A 24,544-nucleotide genomic window follows, 5' to 3' on the forward strand; every position below is an offset into this window, starting at 1 on the left:
TCACATTATTATTCGAACACGTTTAACCACGATCAGTCCAACGCACAGCGTTAGAAGGACACTTGCTGCAACTCCTATCCACATCGCGACTCGAGCATCTGGAGTGTCTGAAAATAAAATGTTGCCATAGCAACAATTACAATGACATCTAAACACCAATGTCTCTTGTCAGAAGTTGCGTTTCAATAACAAAGATGCTCAACAGCGAGTAAATTAGCTGCCGCACTGTAAAACAGATTAATATTTATAATCAAAGCGCTGAATGCACTTAATTTGTTCGCTGTTGTATAATCATAGACGCAGCTCAGTTTTCAAAATTATGTTATAGCTTTTTATATCGCAAGTTTGAAATGACCACAACCCATTCAAATTTATAAAGAGTGGGTCTTTAAAGCACAGGTCGAGATGTTTTGTTTTTTTCAAATCATTAATAAAAAAATAATTAATGCTTCATTTTAGGAAAACAGGGCTTTATGCATATGCATTAATTGTCATCTCAGTACCAGAAACTCTCTTTAAACGAAAAGCACCACACAACTAGAAATTTGCCACAGGCTAATCAGTGTGCACAGGCTAATCTTATTTGACATGCATTAAGCCCCGTTTTCCCCGAAAACAGCCAATATGTACAGTTTTCAATGATAAACACTATACCGGCCAACGTTGTCTTACAAGCTGTTAAATACTTTTGAATACATACACACTATGTAGTGTACCAGTGGGAACTATAAACAGGCAGATGCGGTGGTTAGAGCAGACGCTCCTAGCATTCGTCGTCTGCTTAATTTTACTGCAGTTATCCATACAGGCAGCGGTTACGGTTCCTAGCGTACTTAACGCAGACTGACTTGCAAAATTGCCTCTACATTATTTGTGAGATAACGCTCACAAATAAAACTGAGTTTCAGTAGCATGAAATATGTCCAACACCTTATTCACTATATATCATAAGCTTATGCTTTTAATAAATCTCCATTTTTCGCATATCCATCACAACAAAGATAGCAAACGCTTAAAATAATGTGTGTCTGAACGCACATGCATTAAGCCCCGTTTTCCCAAAGCGAGACTCATTATAATCTCTCAATCGAATGTTTATAACAACGACCAGAAATAACATCCGTGGTTTACAAAACACTATTGACAGAAGAAGTGAATACGACAGCGATAATTCATGTCATGTGCATATAGATATTACGGATATGGGCCTTATTTATGTTCACATTTGTAACCGATAAGCCCCAAACCAGTATGATTTAAACTAGATAGCGCAAAAACGCGTACTATTGGTTTATTGAATGGGACATCAAATCATGCAAGATATATGTCTACAGATTAGACAAACGACCAACAAAATCTTACCCAAAAGGTAGTATACATTGTATTCACCTTAGTGAAATAACACTAAATAAGAAAACATATTACCGTTTAAAGATCATCATCAATCTTTACAGGAAATGTAATAATGCGCTGTAACGCTTTTAAAATGGACCGTGCTCTGTGTAAAAGGGGTTTGATGCATGTGCGTAAAGTGTCGTCTCAGATTAGCATGTGCATTCCACACAGGCTAATCAGGGTCGACACTTTCCGCTTTTATGATATTTTTCGTTTCAAGAAAGTATATTCTTAGCAAAAATCAAGTTAAGGAAGAAAGTGTCCTCCCTGATTAGCCTGTGCGGACTGCACAAGCTAATCTGGGACGATACTTTACGCACATGAATATAACCCCCTTTCTCAGAGCGCGGCTCATATATTATTTCACCCGAGTTCGAAGCAAGGTGAAGTCAGCACAGGCTCATCAGGAAATACACTTTCGCTAGACGGAGTTTTCAATTAGAAGAGACATCCTTTTTATGAAAAAATAATAAATATGGAACGTGCCGTTAATTATCAGCCTGTGATCAGCCTGTGAGGACTGCACTTTACCCACATTCATCGAGTCCGGTTTTCCAAGTGCTCAAAGTGCTTAAATAAACATGCTGCCCAAATTAGTCTACAGTCTTACTGCGAGTATTTTGTTGACATGTTTCGTTAAAAAATGTATTCAAGCCAAACCAATATTTCTATTTGAACAGCGTTTACAATCAGAAGCTTAAGACAGAAACATACGGTGGCATAACTCGTTGCCACGAGATAGAAAAAAAGAGGAGTGCAATTTAAAAAAAATAGTGTAGGTCACCTCTATGCCACCGTAGAAACATCTTATAACACCATTTAGGATTTTTTCTATGCATACAACTTCTCTATATGGAAGCACAGGTACCTGGGGCACAAGAGCCGTTAGCAGACGCAAGCATGCGCAGAACACCGTTCCGGTCACGTGACTGCATCGTTATCAAATATATGTTATGTTGGTTGAGTGCTTCTAACACATAGGAGGTCAGCGTGTTGCTGAGCTTGACGGACGTCCCGAGACCTGAAATAAAACGAATAGGAGAACTACCTCAATGCATGTGTGTAACGTGTCGTCCCATATTAGCCTGTGCAGTCTGCAGGGACGACACTTTCCGCCTTAAGTTCCGTCCGCGAGATACTTCCTTTAAACGTTTCGTCCCTGAGGACCCTATGCACAACGCACAGGCTAATCTTGGACGACACTTTTCACACATACCGGTACATTAAGCCCAGTTTTTCCAGAACGCGACACAAACGCTTATCAGATGCAACAGTTTTGTGCTAATCAATTTTGACACATTTCAAATAAGGTTTTGAATGATACGTCTCATTGCTTTGTTGTCCACGACACCGCATCAAGAAAAACGCACACATCAATTAGGGTTCGTAAACAAGTGCTTTTAAAATGTAAATGCAGAATTCGCAACTGGCTTATGAGTTATTTATCATGAGAGCATATCAGAGTGCCGTTAGCAAAAAAGGGACACATTATATTTACTTTAATTTTTTTCTGATTCACTGTTTGTGAAGTATGAGGTTCAAATCGTTTTTCAACCGGTTTAAACCCCGATACTTCTCATTGACCCTTTGAAGCAGTTTTTTAACCGGTTTAAACCATACCCTTTAAAAAATTTATGCCATGTTGTATGATTTATCCTGCATTACATGGGTAATGATCCAATTGCAATAAATAAATTACTAGCGTGCATTAAAAAGATCTTCTCTCCTGATAATGTTTCTGGGAGCTATGCACTAAATTCTTGTCCTTTTAAAACAGTGTCAACCGATACGACAATAGCAACATACCTGTGCAATTAGCATCCTGTTCCGAACGTTGGCAGTACGTAAGCACGAACTCTGATATGTAGTATACTGGTTCCACCTGGCCGCACGATGGCGTGGTCCATTGCACGAGAAGCGTTCGTGAAGGCATTCCATCTGACGTCACGGTCAGCGCCATTGACAGTTTTGTAACAGCTATATTAAGAAACGCTTATGCATAAAGACTCTAGTTAATATTAGCCTCGCTCTGTGAAAAGCGGACTTAAGGCATGTTCGTAAAGTTGGCCCGAACAGGCAACGCAGAGACGATTGTTTCCAATTAGACTATATGTTTGTGAAAAGAAAACTTTTTTTAAACGAAACATTAAATACAAGTGTCGTCCTTAATTAGCCTCTGTGGACGGCTCAATCTAATCTTGGACGACATTTAATCCTCGTGCATTAGAACTCGTTTTCCCAAATGGAGGATACCCTATATTCAACTTAATTGTGTGATAAATTTAAACCACATGATTCAAATGTCTTACCTGAAAACAATTGAAGAATAGTTAACATATACATGTAGCTGATATTTGTTGAAAAATATATTCCCCAAAATGTAAGTGCATTAAATAATAATGGTGCATTGATCAATAGTCATTTTTAATGAAATGGACAAAACATTCGTTTCCATCTATAAATCCAATGCAACTTTCGTTTTTACGCAAAATGCAGTAAACACATTGTAATTCTTATTTATATCAAACTAATTAAAAACGTATAGATATACCCTCTGGTTTATAATAAATGCACTTTGCCCACACTATGCCGCCTGTGTCATACGCCACGCCGACCCGGTAGCGGCCTATTGGGTGGTCCGAGGAGAGATGCAGACTAAGATGGGTGCTTGGTACAGTCACAATAGGCGAAGATTGCTGTAAAGACACCAATGGTTCATCTAAATTGCTGTAAAAACAACAATAGTTCATATGCACTGCTGTAAAAACACCAACAGTTCATATATTTTGCTGTAAAAACACAAACAGTTCATATATACTGATGTGCAAAAACCAACAGTTCATATTCATTGCTGTAAACACGCCACATTTCATATACATGTATATTGAACATCCTTATTAATTACTTGCAATATTTTTCTCGCGGATAGCCTTCATTTCAGTAATGACGTTTAACGATTACGAATATGCGAGAATGCTTCCATTTTAAGTCAACGCATTGATAACAACACCGAATCACTTACATCACATTCGCCAGAAGCATCCTTGAAGCACCAATAAACACTAGCACGAGAGTCAGCTGCATGTCGCGTGTCTGTCACCAAGTGTGGTCCTGTCCATGACACGCTGAGACTTGAGTTTACGTCACGGTTCACTTCCGGGATAACCTCGCTGATAGGAGAATCTTCGAAAATGTAAACGATAAAAAATCGTCTGAATACTATGGAAGGATATTACCATAACTTGAAAGGCTATTGGCGCCTCTGGCCACTTATATTCATCTTATTTTAGTATGCGCAATGCTCTCCCTGACTTCGGTGAAATATACGCATTTATTATACTTAGGTATACACATGTACTTAACCAAATGCGTGTTATTTTTGAGATTACGTATGATCTTACAATGAAATGTCGGCCATGTATAATTAACTTATTAAAAGACACTCGTATATTGATCCTTTCTTCTAAGCATATAACCGTCAATGAATACAAAAACTAAATGAAATTCAAATAAAAAAAATGAGCCTCTCTCTGGAAAAGACGGGGCTTAACGCATGCGCGGACAGGTTCGTCCCAGATAAGCATGTGAGTTCCGTATATTCTAATGAGGGACGATACTTTCCGCCTTAACTAGATTTTCGCTATGAATATACATTATTTAACCGAGTTATATCATAACAGCGAAAAGTTTATTTCCTTATAAACACGTGCGGACTGCACAGGCCACTCTTGGACGTATCTTGACGCACATGCATTAAGCCCTGTTTTCCCAAAGCTCGAATCACCGGTTTTAACTTTTTATTCTGCAATATTACCTGAAGTGTTTATGTCAATGGAAGATTCATCCGACCAACCCGCGGAGTTTCCTGCTTGTAAGTTAACCGTATACAGCTGCCTGCACGGCAATGTCACGTGGTAGCGAAACACGTTACCTGGGACCGAGTATTTCGAGGAAAACGTGGATGCGGAACTAGTAATATTCGAGACCTCCAAATTGAATTGCTGAATAAGACCATTCTTTGCCTCTATCGGTATATCCTGCAAATAGGGCTCAGAGTATATGTTTGCTTCTGATTTCATTTTTATTTTTAAACTATGTTATACTATTTCTCATAGTGTAAAGGTAAAACGTACTTGTCTATACATATATTATATATTCTGGATATATATTGACATGGCTTATATTCCGCTAAACTACGCTATTATGTGTACCGTATTATACTTTTCATTTTTGCAGCTATTTTGCCATTATACAATTTTTTCCGCATACTTCGACTTGAGGGTATGAGTAATAACAAAAGCTACTTAAAATTAAAGTTGGCAGTCAATCGAGTCTGATTTCAAAACCATTTACTTTTAACCGACACGTAGATTTAATCCTTAAACTAACCCTAACCCTAATGCAGCGTGTATCGCATTTCTAAAGCTGATTTTAATCATAATGTTCGGCAGCGAAAAACACTTGAAATGCGATAGTTGTTAAAACCATTAACTTTTTCAAATAAACCAAGCCAATTGCTTACGATGAGTTTATATATATGAGCCGTGCTCTGGGAAGTACGGTGATTAATTAATGAACGTAAAGTGTCGTCTCAGATTAGCTTTTGCAGTCCGCATAAAATAATCAGGGACCACACTTTCCGCTTTTATGGATTTTTTTAAAGGAAAGTGTCGTCTTAATAAAACACTAGTCTATGCGGAAAGTGTTGTCCCTAAAAAGCTTGTGCGGACTTCACAGGCTAATTTGGGATGACACTTTACGAAAATGCATTAAGCACAATTTTTCCAGATCGAGGACCGTATTTATCATGAAACAAATACCTTCCAATAAAGTATCACGTTGCATAAGCGTCTGTCGCTGTGTACAATTGAGAAACAATCGCGACATAACTCTGGCGCCATTGACGGAGCTGCAATCAAGATGAAGACGTAAACAAGGTGTGTAATCTTGATGGACAATCTCACAACTTACATGTAAACTTTTCTGCTGAAACAATAGGATTTGTTTCAAACAAAATAGTAAACGCATGACTTTGTTATATAGGCATGTGTTTATAACTTATTTATTGGGTTTTGTAATGTAGCATATGAGTGTTGAAAGTTACGGAATTAGCAGGTTATTTACTGGAAATAAATCTTACAGTGACGATCAGGAAGACATGGTTGCATAATTGAATCGTTTTACTGCAAACCCAGTCACAAACACCCTAAACGCTCAGTGACTTCATTTTGTATTTTGATAAAGTGATATAAGCACACATATATAAATATCTGTTTTACAATCCATATCCAAACTTGATTATGTAAATTGTAAAAAATATGTTTTGCATTATGTTGTTTCATGAAACGAATACATTTGCCGAAACTAACGTAAGTTTTAGCCCTTACGTGCTTCGTCCGTTCTCGCCTCATTCACGCTGATGATGTCGCTAGGGTGACCATAGAGACTTCCGGTAAGGTTAAGTTTTCGACATGTCACCGTGAATTCGTATTTTGTGAAGGGAGACAATCCTACAACAACGGTGCTTATACCGGTTGTCGACCTTGATACGTTGTTTTGAACTTCCTATATAAAAATAACAAATACATAATTATGCTAATAGTAAGGTATGAAAAACATAATATTATATGTGTCATTCCTACTTGTCGGTTCGTTTAACAAAATCATGCATGACATTTTTGATATTTTAAGGTTCTATATATACTACTATGCAAATATATAAATGACAGATGACGTACCGATCCGGGATTTATTATCAGGTCCAATAACCAGTTCACACAAGGTATGTCCGTTAATTCAGTAATGGTTTTCTATGGACTTAATGCATATGCGTAAAGCGTCGTCCCAGAAACAAATTGGCAATTAGGGACAACACATTCCGCCTAGACTTGAAATCGTTTGGAAGAGACTTTCTTTATACGATCGTTTGGAATAGACTTTCTGTATACGAAATAATCAACAAATAGGGAAAGTGTCTCCCGGATAAGCCTGTGCGGACTTCACAGGCTAATCAGGGACAACACTTTAAGCACATGCGTTAGGCCCATTAGTCCAAAACGAGACTAAACTTTTCGGCGACCAACTTTGGTTTTACCTGTCGTTAAACTGGTCAAAATACATTATGCCTTCAATGTGTTACAATAGCGTTACACTTACTTTCCAGTCTTTTAACCCATTCTTTCTGTACATGAAGTAATATTTTGCCTCCGTCGCTCTAGGAATAGGCAGCTGACGTGACCACGTTACGCTTACGTTAACGCTGTGATTGTTTAATACGGTGACGTTAACCTCACCAACAGCGGGTGGCTTCTCTAGAATATTTATATCATAACTATATTTATTTATGTAATTGATATATTAAACACAATATTTGCATTTTTTTTAAGTAGTACATTGTAATTATGCACATACATATTCGCTTTTAATTATTTCAAGTTCGTTGTTATTATGTTTTATGTCTTTAAATTTAAGTGTTTTTTATGTTAACTGCACATTAAGCCACGAAAAACCACGACACTTATCACCTACTCAACGTATAACGCTTAACATATGTGTTTAGCAAATATTTTGCTATTAAGTTAACTACTATGCTATATATTGTATAATTATATTTTTCAAATAAAACATGTATCGGTACGAACACTTAACATATCTAACACCGTTTTAAATCGCTTATAATTTATGTCATCAAAATAATATAACCCGTAATATTGGTGTGACCAACCACAATCAATCGGATCGATCTGCCATTGCTCCTCAAATATTGTCGTCTGGTTTTTCAGCATTACGTGCACGTGCAGGATGAATGGTTCCCGGAAATCAAGACAGTCTCCCAACGCCGGGTTGTATGCGCATGCACATGAAGTAGGCGTGACGTTTTGAAATATGCCCCAGAAACCATCACTGGTCCTATGTCAGATATAAAGGCCGTTTATATGAAAAACAATAATGGTACCCTACGGGTATCATTATTGTTTTGTTTATATGAAAAACATTATTGTTTTTCATATAATTGACAGGCTTTAAACTACCTAGGCATGTAACATTCGATTATAAAGTTTATCATAAGAAAGGCATAAACTATAAACAATCATCTTATGTATATGCTTTTATGTACAAAAAAGTACATGTTTTCATTTATAATAAAAGCAATTTTAGTCAGATATCGTCGAAAGCCGAAAGCTAAAAATTCTTTGTCTATTAAATGATCCTGAGAACGCCGCCAGTGTCGGGATCGAACAAGGAACCGTTCATTCACAAGACGAACACCATATTCACTATTCCATTGCGACTTTTCGAGATTCGTGAGTATCTGGCTTGGTATTGATTTTCTATATCTAATGAAATATATAGCTCCGACACGTCTTGAAAGTCGACTTACCAGTTCGCTATGACGTGGAATGAATCAGGCGCTGACGCATCTGTGTCAAGGTCCTTTATCGTCCACCGTAGGTTGATATCACGGGGCACTAGCCATGACTTGTAGTTAATGACGCAGGAAAGCTCGGACCCACACAGCCCTACAATAAAAAGACGGAAAAATAAGGCCTTGAATAAAAATGAAAATATTTATTTCCAGGACTGGTCCTTTATAACAAGAAAGCTCTAAATCAAATAAACTCGAATGCCTTAAATTGATTATTTTCTCCCAGTAAGACAGTGTTATGACGCAATTTCAATCAATTTGGTATGACGTCAAGGCATTTAGCGGAAACATTGTCAAGCTTTCGGACGTCCGATTCACATCATTTTAAAGCGTTCTTATATGTGATGCTACGTATAAATGTATGTAAACACTAAACGTATTTCATAGAACTTAACTTCTATTTTCTGTAAACAATTTGTGGCTTTTTGTCCAAGTGTCGATAACTGAATTATTAAACGTTTGGCTGTGTTTGCCGCTTAAAATATATAACAATAATTTGTGAAATCAAAACTATGCAGTAGTGTTATTGTCTCAAATTAACAAAGCTTGTCACACCTTTTAACAGGCTTGCTAGCATAAGCCCTACGAAGATTATATAGCTTGCAGCCTGCATTGTGAATGCATGGAACTACCCATTTGTATTTTAGAAGTGAAGTCATCGCAGCGCACTCCGGCTGAAAATAGAAGGGCATAGCATATTTTTCAAATGCAACGACGCGTATTCACTGCTTGGAAATAATTGGCATGTGTAAGTTGTTTATTGTAACGTGTTCTCAAATGCAAAATATCGTCGTGGATTGCCAAACTAGGATGCTGCTTTGATTGTAAAAAACTAATATTAGAATATTCACAACAACTTTATTCCGCAGAGTGCAATACTAATATGTGAATGTTCAAGTACATCCTTATAATTCCGTGTTCTTTATTAATTTAATATAGGAAAATTTACGCACAACTTTAATACTCAGTGTGCAACATTATTATAAGAATATTTACGCGAAATATCATTATTAAGTGTGCAATACACGTACTATAAGATTCATGCATACCTTTATAACTCATTTTGCAATATTATTATAAGAATATTCTTGCGAAATTGTATTATTCAATATTTAATAGTAATATAAGAATATTCATGCTCAACTTTCTATGAGAGTGGATAATTCAACATATTGAATGTATCTTTTTCGGAATTAAAGATATAAGACCGCAGGGCTCCAGATAATTTTTTGGGCAGTGGGGTATTTCACCCCCTGTTTTTTTTTTAAGCTGGAGGTATTTTACCCCTTTAGAATTTTGTGTGAGGGTATTTCAAAATCTGAAAGGGTAATGAGAGGTAACGGCTTAAGAACCACTCAAAACATAAGCTTTCTTACTCGAATCAATGCAATTAACAATCAATTTATCCAAAATAAAACGGCAGAATGGTGACGACATATTTGTTTATGAATGGTATTGGTTGGAATATTCCACAAGTTCCGTGTTTTCGCGTGACGCATTTAAATACAGTTAAATGCGTAACCGATATTTTCAGAGCGTATCGGTACGCTCTGGTAATATTTTTAAAGCGTTTTTCGGGAAAACTGATGCGTATTTACGCAAATACGCCCCTTATCTGGAGCCCTGTAAATATATTAAGACCGCTTCTTTCTAGCAGCATGTGTTAGATTCAATAGCAAGTATGTAAATTAAGAAAATAATTCGAGGGTTCCCTCTTACTCAAAACACTATTTGACTTTACAACGCGTGCTTGCATTCACATTGCCAATAGAAAGTAAAGCGATCACGTATTAGCGCATTATAATCGAGTAAAACGCTTTAAATTAACAAGCATTTACAAGGTTTTTTTTTTCATTACAAAATAGCGCTTCTTTACAAAGCAGAACCAATACGTACTAAATATAAAGTACATACCCTTCATTTTCAGAAAATGACGTACCAATCCCAAATATTTGCACTGTTTTCGTTATCTTTATATCGTATTGTTAACAATAAGCTTTTTCATTAAAAACGATATAATTATTTCGGTGTAATTTTACTGTGTATTGTGTACTTGACGAAAACGAAATATAATGATAAATTAGAAACAACATTAACGCTAAAAATTCCTCTCGTGCCTCACTCTACATAACAAAACAATACTACCGGGTACTTCGAAGTTATTTCAAACTGAAACTAATACTAATCAATACTTCAACTTAAGACGCGTGTGTTAAACGACCAATCGACTATACGCTTGACTGTTGTTCTAAAGATTTAAGCTTTAACCCGTCAAAAGCATTCAAATCCGTGGAATTTCGGGTATTTAAGATAAATAAAGAAACACGTGGCATTTTAAGGTCGTTCGACAGTTCAAAATTAAAAATAACCTATTGAATTTTGTGGTGGTTCTGGTCAGGATAAATCAGTTTACAAAAAGTAAAACTTACTGACGCATTAATATGTAAGAAATGTAGAAGTTTATCTAATAGAAGATGTATTAGAATAAATATAATATTGACTAAAATACTGAATCATGCATTTCTTAAATATAAACCACATTGACAACAAATGTTAGTAATTTACTGGATAGAAAATACAAATCCCAGAAGTAACAAATGTTTAACCACTTACTTTCCGTTATATATAATACATGTTTAAAGTTAGAAGTGGATCAAGAGTTTAAAGACATATTCCTTTTCGAAAATTCAAGAAACTACGCACACACCCTTTCAGGAATTTGGAATCGTTGGCTTTGACCCGCGAATCTGCTTCGTTTAAGTCCAATATAGAAGAAAGCAAGTCATAATCAGAAGACATTAGGGCTTACTTAGACACATTTATAATAAGAAACATTGTCATTGTTACTAGAAGTATACATCCCGACCGTGGGAGATTTCTTTAGATCTCCCCATAGTCCCAGAAAACGGACTGGAGAGCGTTTCAAATAAGTCTTAGGCTTTCTATAAAATCGAGCTAAAATGGACAGGTTTAAAATTAATTTATAAATGAGTTTTTCCGAGTTATTACTTAGTTCTTAAAATGACTATGCTTATCTTAACTAATTGTATAAATGAAAACAAAACTTTTAAAGTCGGTGACTCAAAGAGGCTCCAATACTACTTAACCAAACAAAACTTGCAATGAACCATATTTTCTTACATCACTATTTTGATCTAACACGCCCATTATGAAACAATTGCAAGGAAGCGCAGGTAGATTGCCTGACATGATACTTTTAAAAACTTCCTTTTATATCGACGCGATCTCAGTATTCATGTGACACAGTTATTGATGAAAACACGCGATCAGAACATCCAAATCATACTCATCTTACAGTTTTGGATTTCAGTTGAAAGGTATTCATTGATAAACAGAATTGAAGAAGTGAAGCCTTTACATATTCACGGATATTTTTATATGTATCTGCTGCAGCTTTCTGCATGTAGAAAATGATTGCAAATCATTTTTATTAACCCATTAATACCTAGTGGACTATCCCATCCTTCTAAATTGGATCAATTTATTTCCAAAATTAGGGATGTCTAGTATATTTATTTCTATATTTAAAATATTTCTTACAGAAATTCCTTTCAGCAAACAGCGCAGACCCTGATGAGACATCGCATCACGAGGCGTCTCATCTGGGTCTACGCTGTTTTCCAAGGCATTTTTTTCTACACTCTACACACTAGGCATAAACGGGTTAACATGACACGTAATATGTATGTTTCATATTCATACGATGTTTTCGTTTATTAATGCAATTCGAACAAGGCTAGTAATGATCTACTGGTTATAGCCATTCAAATAAGCCTCGTTCTGAGAAAACTGGACTTAATGCATATGTGTAAAGTGCAGTCCACAGAGGCGACATTGTCCGCTTTTATGTTTTTATTTGTTCGAAGTAAGTCTCTTCTTTGTAAAAATCCAGTTGAGGCAAAAAGAGTTGTCCGAGATTATCCTTTGCGAACTGCACGATATTGGACTAATCTTGCACTTAACATTAAATGCAATAAGCCCGATTTTCCCAGAACAAGGCTCAAATGTTTACATTTTCACACACACTCATAGACTTACCACTATATGTACATTGAGCTCGAACAGATTTGCCATCGCTGTATACATACATGTTCCAAAACATGGTGTGTATTTAAAGGCAGCCGTACATGGGGCATTAGTTAATCCCGCCAAGGAAGTGTTTTTGGTTACTTTCCGCAAAATTAAATGCTTGCCATATACGAGGCATTGTTCGGGTGCATTTGTTTTAAGAAATGCTTAAATAGGAAAGGAATAGAAACTTATAAAAATGTAATTAGTAGTGTTAAAAGGTGAAAATTCAATGATATACATTTTCAGCAAACAGTTATTTTACATGTTTTATTAATCAAGTAATGAATGCAATTTCTATTATTTTTACAACATGTTTGTTACAGTGCATATATAAAATCATTTTTTATTAAGTTCAAATAAGTTCTTCCCCTATATCACCATCGCCATAGCCACTGTCCCGCCTAGCCCTGATGAATTTAAGTGTCCACGACGGGCTTACGGATAAGTGTAAGATACAAAGGAAGCTCCTCTTTAAGGCGAAAAGCTCGTCCCTGATAAGCCTATGCGGACTGCACCGGCTAATATAGGACTTAACTTTGGAACGCACAGGCATAAAGCCCCGTTTTCTAAGATGCGAGGCTCATATGTGATTTGCACTTTTTTATTGATCCGATGCAAAATTGAGCATCTCTTTAGATGGTTGTTCTGAATTGTATCCCTATTGCAATGTATTATCTCTGACTATATGTGTATTGTTCTGTGAAAATTGGGCATACTGCATATGCGTAAAGAGTCGTCCCTTTTTAGCCTGTGCAGTCCGCACAGGCCAATAAGGGACGACACTTCCCGCCTAAATTGGATTTTTGCTAAGAGACTTCATTAAACGAAAAATGTTATAAAAGCGGAAAGTGTCGTCCCTGATTAGCCTGTGCGGACTGCACAGGCTAATATGGGATGACACTTTACGCACAAGCATTATGTCCAGTTTTCTATGAACGCGACTCATAATGTGATGGTTGATAAGAGTCAATGTGTGAAAATAATAAGTCACATATTTAAAACACCAAACAGATTTTGCAAATAACAGATAGCACATTTTTGAAAATAGTTTTTACGCTTTATTGGAAATAAAACAAGTGCACGATAAGAACAAGCGGTTTCATTTTACATCGAAGTCCGCAATCTTACCCAACTTTTCTTTACGTATAACTCAATGAACAGGTTTAAAACGTGGATAAAATGGACATGCACGTATAATCATTATACCATCAAAATATTCAAAATAGCTCATCATAGCTAGGTTAAGAAAGCTTGACTTGATTAAAAAATATGTAGATGATACACTTTTTTAAATAACCATAAATGAAGTTATACACAGTTCAAGTAATTATATCGCTGTATTATACTTAAACCCTGTGCCATTCGGAAATCTGATTATCATTAAACTGTTGTGCCCGACATTGTCTTTTAGAATAACTAAAGAAAAGTTATTGACTGTCTTCTGTGTTTTCAAAAACATACTTTACAGAGACACTTTAATTATGCGATAAATAAAACCGGCATCAGTATTAGATATTAAAGATGTCCCATAAAACATTATATTAAATGTTCAAAACTCAAAAGTGAGGAAGTAGCCCTTAAACTTATTTGTCCTATACAGTGTAAATGGAAATGTAAACGTATACAATAAGATACAAATAGATTTTGAATTTGAATGCAGGTTATACTTGTGAAAATCGATATTCATATATAAAAGGTTTTGAATATTCGTGCAATGAATGGAACATAAACTAAACAGAAGTTGGAACATTTCAGGTCGGAGATTTTGTGTGTGACAAGTTGAAAACAGAGATTATTTACATTGGACGTATGAAAGAAATAATAATATAAACATGTCAAAGAAATTTTTTAAGCTATGTGCAAGAATGTTTGATCGGAGTGGCCTGGGGAAGAAAATTGTTCAGTTGGGATCAGCTGCCCAAACACAATTGGGTCGTGTGACCAAAACTTCAACGAAGCCAAAACTAAATAACGAAGTGACGTCTGAACAATGTAATACTCAAGGGAAAACAATTCCCTTTATCGATGATAGCTTCCTGAAATCCAATGAAAAAACAAACTGGACTTGGCCTGTTGAGAAATCAAAGAAAGCCAGACAAATACTTTGTAAGCCACAATGGTTTAAAGGTAGTATAGACCACTGCACTAGTTCGGTGAGATCTGGAGCACATAAATCGTGGGGTTGGGCAGTTGAAAGTGCAAGCAATTTACAACAAAAGATTCCCGATGTACGTAAACGATTACAGGATACTTTTAATCGAAGACGAGAAGACAACAAAGCTTCGGGATCTGATGAAAGCACCTCTCGGGTAAAGTCAGATGGTAGAGAAAAAAATGCAATGGCTAAGATATTTAATTTTTCTAAACAATTTAAGAAGATTCGGGAACGAAAGTCATCACAAGTAGAAGGCGCCATTGGAGTTAAATCTGAAAAAGATGCCACAGAGACAGGTTTTCGAAAAATGTCTTTTGAACTAAATATTAACGTCAAATTCAGTGTACACGTAAACGTTAGTAAAAAACAAGAACTTAGTGTCCATGCCGTGGATTCTGCCGATAACGAGATGTGGATATTAAGCATTTCACCTTTATATTCAGTCAAAGCAAATTTAGGAACGTTTTCCGGACCAAAAAAAATTATATGTTGGTGCTGCAAACCGGACCAAATTCACAACGCTACACGTGCACTAGACAAAGACCAACGCGACAGAAAACAAAAGTTGGAACGTACTTTGGTCTCTGTATTAATCGCTATTATTCAACGAATTATATTAAAATCTATCTTACCGGAATCCGATGTTTCTGAGATTTACAATTTGTTTATTGGTGTGCCAACTGAAGGTGACTTTCCAGAAAAGGACTTTTCAGAAAAGAATGACGATAATATAAGCGCAAACACAACATATGTGAACGCATCCAACACAATTGTCAGTCGAATGTGTGTTGCTATTTTGAGTGCACAGTTCAGTTTTCTTGCAAGCATGTTAGGGACGAATGTTCTTGTGAGCATATTGCTCAGTGTACTCGGTTCGCTTTTGGGGGAAAAAGTAGGCAAATCTATTTATATTATCATGTCAAAACGTCCTATTAGTTAAAATGCAATAACATCGTTGACCATCAGAAGAGGTGGTACAATTATTGTATTTACATATACCAGTAAATTAATGTTTAATATGTTTATATAACGTCATTTTGACCCATATACACAAATTGAGAGTGTAATGTACTTGGAACTATATATTATGTAACAAAATACATCAATTCTGGCAGGTATTTCTGCTTTCCAGGTTCTTAAGAATCGCATAAATGAAACGTGCTTTGTTTGCAGTCCGGTTGTCCCGGTGTAAACTTGAGATAAACACGTATTGGACATTGGAATGAGGTTAAAATATATTTCATAGCGATCAATATAGACCATACGTATTAATTTTGGATCCTTTGTAAAAAATTATGTCGTTTTATGTCATCAGTAATGACAGGTGTGTTGTGTATTAAATACTAGCGATTTTAATCCCTTATTCCAGTGTGCTAGTGTGGCAGATAATAGCTGGAGTATAAATACGAACATAATGACAAATGCTTTCTGGACAATTGGTCCGATACTCTTATATTGCAATCGCTTTATGCATACACTCCAGACGACGTTTATAACCGTTTTTAACTTACCAAGGCTTGATCGGGTAGTTGTTACTGCAATTATGACTAAACAAAAGACCTCACATGTTGCTGAGTAAAAATGTGAACGAAGATATAAATATTAAAAAACTGGCCGAATATTTGAATAAGAAATTCCGACTCCCACATTTTATTTTTGTTCATTAAATAGCTAAAGTCTTTCTGTGCCTGCATTAGTCAGTGAACTGATAAAAGCTGTCATACATCAAAGAGATGTTTGTTTTGAAATTCTGTATACGGATATCATCGTCTTGGCTCGTCAAATGTTACATAGTACTTCTAAATTGTCTGCTACTTGTTATTATTGACAGGTTCTTTATTTTTTTAAACAATTTTGAATTACTGTGTAGCTTGATGTTTTGATGTGTTCTATTGAAAACGTTCGTAGTCATGGGCAAGTTGATTCTTTTTGTTTAATTGTATACGCTGTTCGTTCCATTTGCAATAAGGGCATTGTTAATTTATCAAACACTTTTTGATACTATCTTTAAAACTACATTTTTAGTTTAGCGACGATCTATGTAAGTCATTCATTGTAAGACGCAGATGTGTATAAGCTGTCTTCATCAGATTGCTGTACGAGGGCTCTGGGTTCATATTTAGAACATTTCCAAATAAAGTCAACACATTAAAATGTTACCCGCAGACAAAGATTTGCAGTAGTTATTACCATTGATCTACTGTTCAAGGGATTGCAATATATACGTGGAGTATTTCCCAATATTGTCAACACTTGAAATTGTGACCCGGTTGTAAAGAAGCTGTTTGTTTGGATATTACATTTTCTGCTGCAAATGCTTATTTTAATACCACTATGGTTCGTAAAGACAATGTTAATTCCACTGTGCAGTACAATACAAGAATGAATGACAGCGGAAATTCAATTGAAATTTCAGCTAATTTCTTCAACAAGAAGGCCGGATACACCGTATTGGCAAACACATTTGGGCATTTCCTATTGGGTTTCCCAAATGAGATTTTTAGAAAAGCTCATGCATTCAATATATGCGTGTCGTATTACATGTCGCAAATGTTAATTTCGCCAATCGATAGGCTAAAAACAGTTGTTTATTTTAATACGGCATCGTTATCGATGTATAATACACTAATTATCCTTCAGATAAATGATTTTATAGGACAAAATGACCCATAAAGAAAAGATAAGGTTTATCACACACCTTGGTTTATCCCACACGTATTTGGACTACTTTTTTTGCCTTTCACTCCTCGTTCGTTTGTTCTTAAATTTGGATTTATACATGAAATGAATGTGCACTTTTTGAAATAAATATACCGTTTGTTTGTTTTATTGTTCTTTAGAGAGTATAATTCAACGTTAGTGATTCTAGTCTATTGATTAGTTAGGAGCGCTGGGACAAACTCTGGGTCCACAACTAATGCAGCCTTATGCGCGAAGGGTGCGCGTTTGTATAAACTTCGAAATACAAGCACAGGGAGTCAAAATGCGTAGCTTAAACTCATTTATTTTAGCTCGATTTCATCGAAAGCCTAAGGTTTATTTGAAACACTTTCGAGTCCGTTTCCTCGGAATAGAACTAGTAATTGGTGTATATGGAGGAAATCTAAAGAATTTAACCACAGTGGGGAACGAACCCGATTTCCGCTCGCTAGGCTGACACCATATCCGCGGCGACCCTTTACCCATATACCTTTTAGTCAAAATACTTGAATGCTTGCTTAAGTTATTTTCAGTAACCGTAGTTTTTCTACTTTGAGTCACGTTGATACAATCCCGAGCAATACCTCGATATACTATTGTACAACCTACAAATACAACTAAAACAGATTTGAAGAGCATCTTACTAAACAGGAACCGACAATTTTTTTGTATACTCATGTCTCACTTTTGACGTCAGCAGGTTGCAGCAAACACAAGTAGTGTTGCTTGCGTACGTTTGAATTCAATCCACCTATTTGTAAATGGCAACAAAGCAACAAATGACCACGAATTGACATATCATCTGTTTAGTAAAAATGTAATGCAACCTGCACATGTATTAACGCAGAGTAGAAATGTTCTGAAATCTTTAATTATCGGACAAATGAAATGACCATATATAATAGAAAAATAAAAAATAATGGAAGGTAGCTGGGGATTCGATAACAAGCACGCTATGACCGAAATGTTCAATATGGATGAAGCAATTCTATACAAATTGGTATTCAACGACGAAAAAATAATACGTATTCTTAGGATTTTTACGTGAAACTTAGAAAGAAATTGATTAATACATACGTCAACAATAGTATGTTCAAATTAGATAACAAATGGTAGCATTAATAACACAATGCTAAGTTAAAAAATAACCGTCTGATTTGGTTGTAACAAAGTTAAAAAAAACAATGAGTCGTGTATTGCTAAAGTGCTAAACTATTTGTTTAAAAAATGCACTCGCGATATTGATACTTCTTTCGTGGAATTTCAAGGCAACGAACAAGAGCTGCTGGGAGTCCGGTGCGCGATATGTAAATCAGACGACATAAACAAACGTACACAAAATACAGAAGACATACGTTTAATTTTCGAAAACCATATCATAAAGCATGCGAGGCGTCAGTAAATAATAAAACAGAACTCGATTTAAAGGTAACGATATCTCCACATGGAAAGTTGGTTACCAAATTTCATGGCTCAGAAAATGTAATTAGCATAATGCATTGTTCAAGTTGTAAATACAACGGATAACTGTCTTGAGGTCATTCATTGGCAAAAACGTAATAGTAAAATGATGGTTACTAATAATATGACACCTATTACACAATTAGAAGCCATTTTGAAAATTAATTACTTAAACATTGTTGACAGTGTAAAATTGGAATTAGCCCATGCCAGGTCTTTTCTTGTCAAGACAAAAATGTATAATCTGTTCACAAACAAGTGTGAGTCTTTGGCGACGTTATGTAAAACCAGGAAAAAGTTTTTCTTTAAAAGTACAACTGCTATTTCAGAAGGTTAAATACGCTGCTATCAAAGCTCAAATTTAAGGAATAGTCTCCAAATGAGTCGAACGCGGGATTGGTGCTTCCAACATCGTCGTTTTGATTATCATTGTTGGTTTGGAAGGTGTCCTTTGTGCTAAAGATGTCTATGAATTAAATGGAAAATATGACGCATGCGAAATAGAAGTAACAGTATTCTTCGCAGATTTATATGCTCGAATCGCTGAGACGGTGGTTGTATTATCGTTTGGTTTCCTTAGAAAAGCGTCAGCATCTGACTTCCTCTTAAGTACTTTATTAGCTTCTACATAAATTCTCAGTGCACGGAACAAGAATGCAAATGTTGAATGCAAAGTCGAATTTCTCCACCAATACTAATTTTTTTAAGAAGCCCTGGCGTATTATTTGGGGGATATATGTTTATATCATTTTCGGTGCCAAAACTTTTTCACTGGCACACCTTTAAAGAAATTTTGAAATAAAGTGCTAAATATGGGACAAATCCCTGCATCGTCGACTTCAAATAGCCATATTTCAATAAATCCTGAATAATAATAACCAGGAGTTTTCTAACATACATGATAATACCTCCTTTGCATATACCAAAATATTTTTGAATTCAAAAATGCCGTTAAACTAGGCAAGTGTCAATTTGCGTCCCGAAGAGAATCAGATTATCACAGAAAATAACAACAATGGACAGAAGTTACCCTAATACAACAATTAAGTAGAAAGTTTTAATGCGTTAATGGATTCTTATATTTACACCCGCGAGCCGAGTGTCAAAACACATTATTTATCACACATATCTACAGTCTTTACCTGATTTCTAAGCATAAACTAGATCCCGATTCTCATCTATGATACCATCTTTTTGTTTTATGTCGCCATAAAAACAGGTAGGACCTATACAGTCCGCCACATTTATATACCCACAAAAGCCACCAATTACGTTTGCATTTTGTGTGTAACGGTTTATTTGGTAAAAAGGTAAAATTATCTCAACATCATTCGCGCTATGAATACACAATCACGTTGTTATACTTAGTAATCTTTTATAGAACACACATGTCTGTTAAACAGGTTAATTTATTATCTCCATTTACACACAATTGGCCTTTACTTTTTGTGGGAATTATGTCCTCTCTCCACTGAGAATTAACCCATGTAGAATTATGCAATAGTTATCCATCAAAATATAAATGGTGTGCGAAATAGTGTCCATATTGTTGGATCTTTTATTGTATTGTATTATTAAATGTGTATTAATTTACCATGATATCAATTTTATTCATATTTCATCGTACCACATGTTTTTCTGTTTGTTACAATAACTGTCATTGTCGTTGTATATGTGTTTTCGTCATGTGCCTAATTGGTCGACATCAATAAATGGAAAATACCCAATGTATGGGTATCGTGTGCTCCCACTACAGACCCACTTAATTTCAAATTCCCGTTTTCGCTTTACACAATATTAACTGTATGCGCTATTTGAAAAATTAAAACGGACATAGAAACGCGCATTAAATACACCCAGTCCATTTACCTTTTTTTAATTTAAGATTTCTTGATCCATATTCTTCAACGATACATGGAAAATACGTTCTTTGTAAGTTGTAATTATTTACAATCAATAGTTTTGACAAATTTTACAACGGGAAAAGGTGTTTCAACGCCATTTCTTAGCGATATGTGAAAACATTATTGCCTTTACGTTTTGAACAAATAATATAGTTTTTATTTAATTTAAATGATGAAACCTTTTTGAATTTAAGGTGGTTTTTTCATTCGGTGCTTAGTGTCGACTCCGTAGACGTCGGAATAAAACAGTTTATATTGCCTATATTCATTATCTACCAGATATAGCATGAACAATATAATTCTCTTTTATAATACACAACTTGTGTGACCAAAATAACGATCCATTTTTGGCCTGGGGCAAAGCCCAAAGTCCATAGCAATGATTTTTTGAGCCTATCCGAATTGGCTGGCTGCCAAAAATCAAATTCCCAAAACTCCGATTTACCACTTTATTCATGCACAATAAAAGTAGTTATTCGCAGATCTCAATAACCCCCCTTGTAAATACAGAGCATCACTCTATATATATATATGTTGTGAAACATAACCAGGCGCTGGTCAATACGGCGGAGGTCAAGGCGTCGCCAGTTTAATGAAATTAGCATGTCTGTGACACTGGACAGCCTACTGAAATCATGTTTGGCCCAGCGGGCAGCCCTACGCTGAACCGACTCTAGCTGTTCAATGCAGGTTGCTGCATGCGGGGACCACACGGAGGAGCTGTACTCCAGCTGGGGTCTGACCAGTGTCTTGTATGCGGTGGATTTGAGTTCTGTGGAATGCACTTTGAGGTTGCTTCTGAGAAAGCCTAGTGTTTGATTTGCTTTTTGTGTGATGTTGTCAATGTGTGTGTTGAAGGAAAGGTCGTGAGATATAGTGACGCCGAGATATTTAGCAGAGGGGACAGATTCTAGAATGGCGTAAGAGATATTGTGTTGGTATGATTGTTTTGCGTTTTGTGATTTGGATGACTTGACATTTTGATGGATTAAATTGCATGTCCCAGTTTGTTTCCCATTGTTCAAGTTGTTGTAGGTCTTGTTGGAGTAGGCTAGAGTGAGAGGCAACGGTGAGGGAGAGATAGATGGCAGTATCATCAGCAAAAAGTCTGACTTTAGAGGCGCGGACATATTCAGGAAGGTCATTTATATAGAAGAGGAATAAGAGAGGTCCGAGGACCGAACCCTGGGGTACACCGGAACTGACGGGGATGGTACTGGAGGTGTAGCCATTGACAACTACAGATTGTGACCTATTGTCGAGGAAACTTTTTATCCACTTAAGAGTATGGCCTCTGATTCCGTAGTAGTGCAGCTTATAAAGTAGTTTTTCGTGATTGACCATATCGAAAGCCTTTGAGAAGTCAAGTAGTATGAGGTCAACTTGGCTTCTTAGGTTTACAGCCTGAAGAATATCATCAATGAGCATTAGGAGTTGGGATTGACATGACCTCTTTTCTCGAAACCCGTGCTGCAGTTCATAGAACAGATTAGATTTTGTGAAGTGCTTAGTGATGCTTGATGAGACTATGTGTTCCAGGGTTTTACACAGGATACAGGTTAGAGAGATAGAGCGGTAGTTGGCTGGGTCTGACCTTGAGCCTTTTTTGTAGACTGGGGCCACATTTGCCATTTTCCATAATTCAGGGAGGGAGCCATGCTGCAGTGACTTTTTGAATAGCTCTAACAGGATTGGGGCAAGTTCTTTACTGAGCATTTTAAAGACTATTGGTCTAATTTGGTCAGGCCCTGAAGCTTTGTGAGGATTGAGATTTTTCAGGAGTTTTTCGATACCATTAATGGAGAGTTCAATGTCAGGCATGGGGTTATGAGGGCTAAACGTTTCATTTGGAGTATCTCTTCCTGTATCTGCGTTGTCCTGTACCTTCATTTCGGCCAGGGATTTGAGCGAGATAGGAGATTTAGAAATGAATACAGACTGAAATTGTTCATTAAGTGCTGTGGCTTTGTCTTGGTCAGATGTGTGCAGTTTATTGTTTTTCTTGAGTGAGTCAATGCCAGTGGAGTCTTGCTTTGCATGTTTGAGTAATGAGTATAGTTTTTTGGTGTTTGGTCTGTTATTGCTGTGTTCATGTTCTGGTGTACTGTTGATGTTGAGAATGTCTGCAAGGTAGTTTTGGTAAGCTTGTCTTGTTTCTTTTTTGCATTTGTGTTTGAGAGCAAGATAGTGTTCTTTGTGTTTTTCAGTTTTGTGTTGCATGTATTTTTTGTATGATTTATCCCATTTCCTGTAAAGACGTTTGAGGGTGACCTGTATCCATGGGAGCTTGTTTTTGGAGGATGACTGTTTTGACGGGATAAAAGTGTTGACCCATTCTTCTATGGAACTGGAAATAGAATGCCAAAGTTCTTCTACAGATTGTGTCTTATAGTTGTTTGACCTGGTAAGAGATTTATGCAGTTCATTAATGTGAGCCTTAAAGTTCTCCCAGTTTGCTTTTTTAAAGAGATGTATTTTTCTAGGTTTTTGAGGTCTCATGCGGGCAGATGTATTTGTATTGACCAGGACTGCATCATGGTCGCTTATACCAGGGATAACATTAGCTCTGTTGACAATGGAGGGATTATTGGTCAAAAATAGGTCAAGGATATGGTTTTCTCTTGTAGGGTCTTGGACAATTTGAGTCATGTTGTTATCATATAAGATATCAATAAAATCGCGGTAGTATGATTGATTTTTGCAGTCTTCAGTTGGGGCAATGTTTGACCAGTTTATCTTTGGCATATTAAAGTCCCCGCTAACCCAGACATTTGCTTTGGATTTAGTAGCCGTGGAGAGAGACTTTTTGAATTCTTCCAGGCTCTGAGGGTCATATTCTTTGGGTTTATAGTAGGAGCCAATCAGGAGTGACTTAGAGCCTTGGATATCTATCTTGACCCAGACGTTTTCACAGTCTGTATGCAGGTGTGTGGCTTCCTGAGCTACAAGACAGTTTTTGACAGCAATGAATACCCCACCCCCTGCTTGTTTCTGCCGATCTCTCCTAAAAGGGGTGTAACCAAGGTCAGGATTGAAAATCTCATTGTCGTAGTGCTTAGGTTTTAACCATGACTCTGTGCCTATGATGATGTCGGGCTTTGTTGAGTTGACCATATTTTCATATTCAGATTTCTTATCAACGATTGATCGGCAGTTTACAATAAGGACCTTAAGTGAGCGTTTGATTTTGTTTTTGGTGTTTTGCTTGGGTTGGTGTGGTGCTTGTTTGCTTGTTTTGGGTGTTGATGTTATTGGATGAGTGTTATGCCCATCTGGTGGAGTTAAATGCATAGGACTAGTGATAACTGAGATGTTGTTTAGATTGTTATATTTGTTTGGTGTTTCAAAGGATTCGATGCTTGCAGTGTGTGGTGAAGTGACGTTCATGTTTTCACATTGGAGACACTTCCA

At 36.3% G+C, this 24,544-nt stretch overlaps 1 protein-coding gene across 1 annotated transcript; it reads right to left on the minus strand.

Annotated features, from left to right (window-relative positions):
* On the minus strand, window positions 1-24,247 carry LOC127861725 (uncharacterized). The gene is made up of 14 exons (XM_052400411.1): window positions 23,897-24,247; window positions 23,239-23,404; window positions 21,762-21,905; window positions 8,777-8,915; window positions 8,120-8,304; window positions 7,552-7,706; window positions 6,783-6,960; window positions 6,216-6,304; window positions 5,210-5,432; window positions 4,418-4,578; window positions 3,947-4,091; window positions 3,202-3,372; window positions 2,264-2,416; window positions 1-107 (listed from the first exon to the last, which is right to left on the minus strand). Exons 1-14 carry the CDS (start codon window positions 24,245-24,247, stop codon window positions 1-3), a joined length of 2,367 nt encoding a protein of 788 aa, XP_052256371.1.
* Between the last annotated feature and the right edge of the window lie 297 nt (window positions 24,248-24,544).

This window comes from Dreissena polymorpha, chromosome 16 (genome assembly GCF_020536995.1).
Source record: "Dreissena polymorpha isolate Duluth1 chromosome 16, UMN_Dpol_1.0, whole genome shotgun sequence".
Taxonomy (NCBI): domain Eukaryota; kingdom Metazoa; phylum Mollusca; class Bivalvia; order Myida; family Dreissenidae; genus Dreissena; species Dreissena polymorpha.

What these genes read in the sequence shown, in the direction of transcription:
- LOC127861725 (XM_052400411.1), bottom strand. Translation starts at nt 24,247, where the DNA reads ATGGTCAACTCAACAAAGCCCGACATCATCATAGGCACAGAGTCATGG. An exon ending in TTCCACGTCATAGCGAACTG is followed by an intron (nt 8,305 to 8,776) that starts GTAAGTCGACTT and finishes TATCTGACATAG; the next exon opens with GACCAGTGATGGTTTCTGGG. An exon ending in GGCGAGAACGGACGAAGCAC is followed by an intron (nt 6,305 to 6,782) that starts GTAAGGGCTAAA and finishes TCTTGATTGCAG; the next exon opens with CTCCGTCAATGGCGCCAGAG.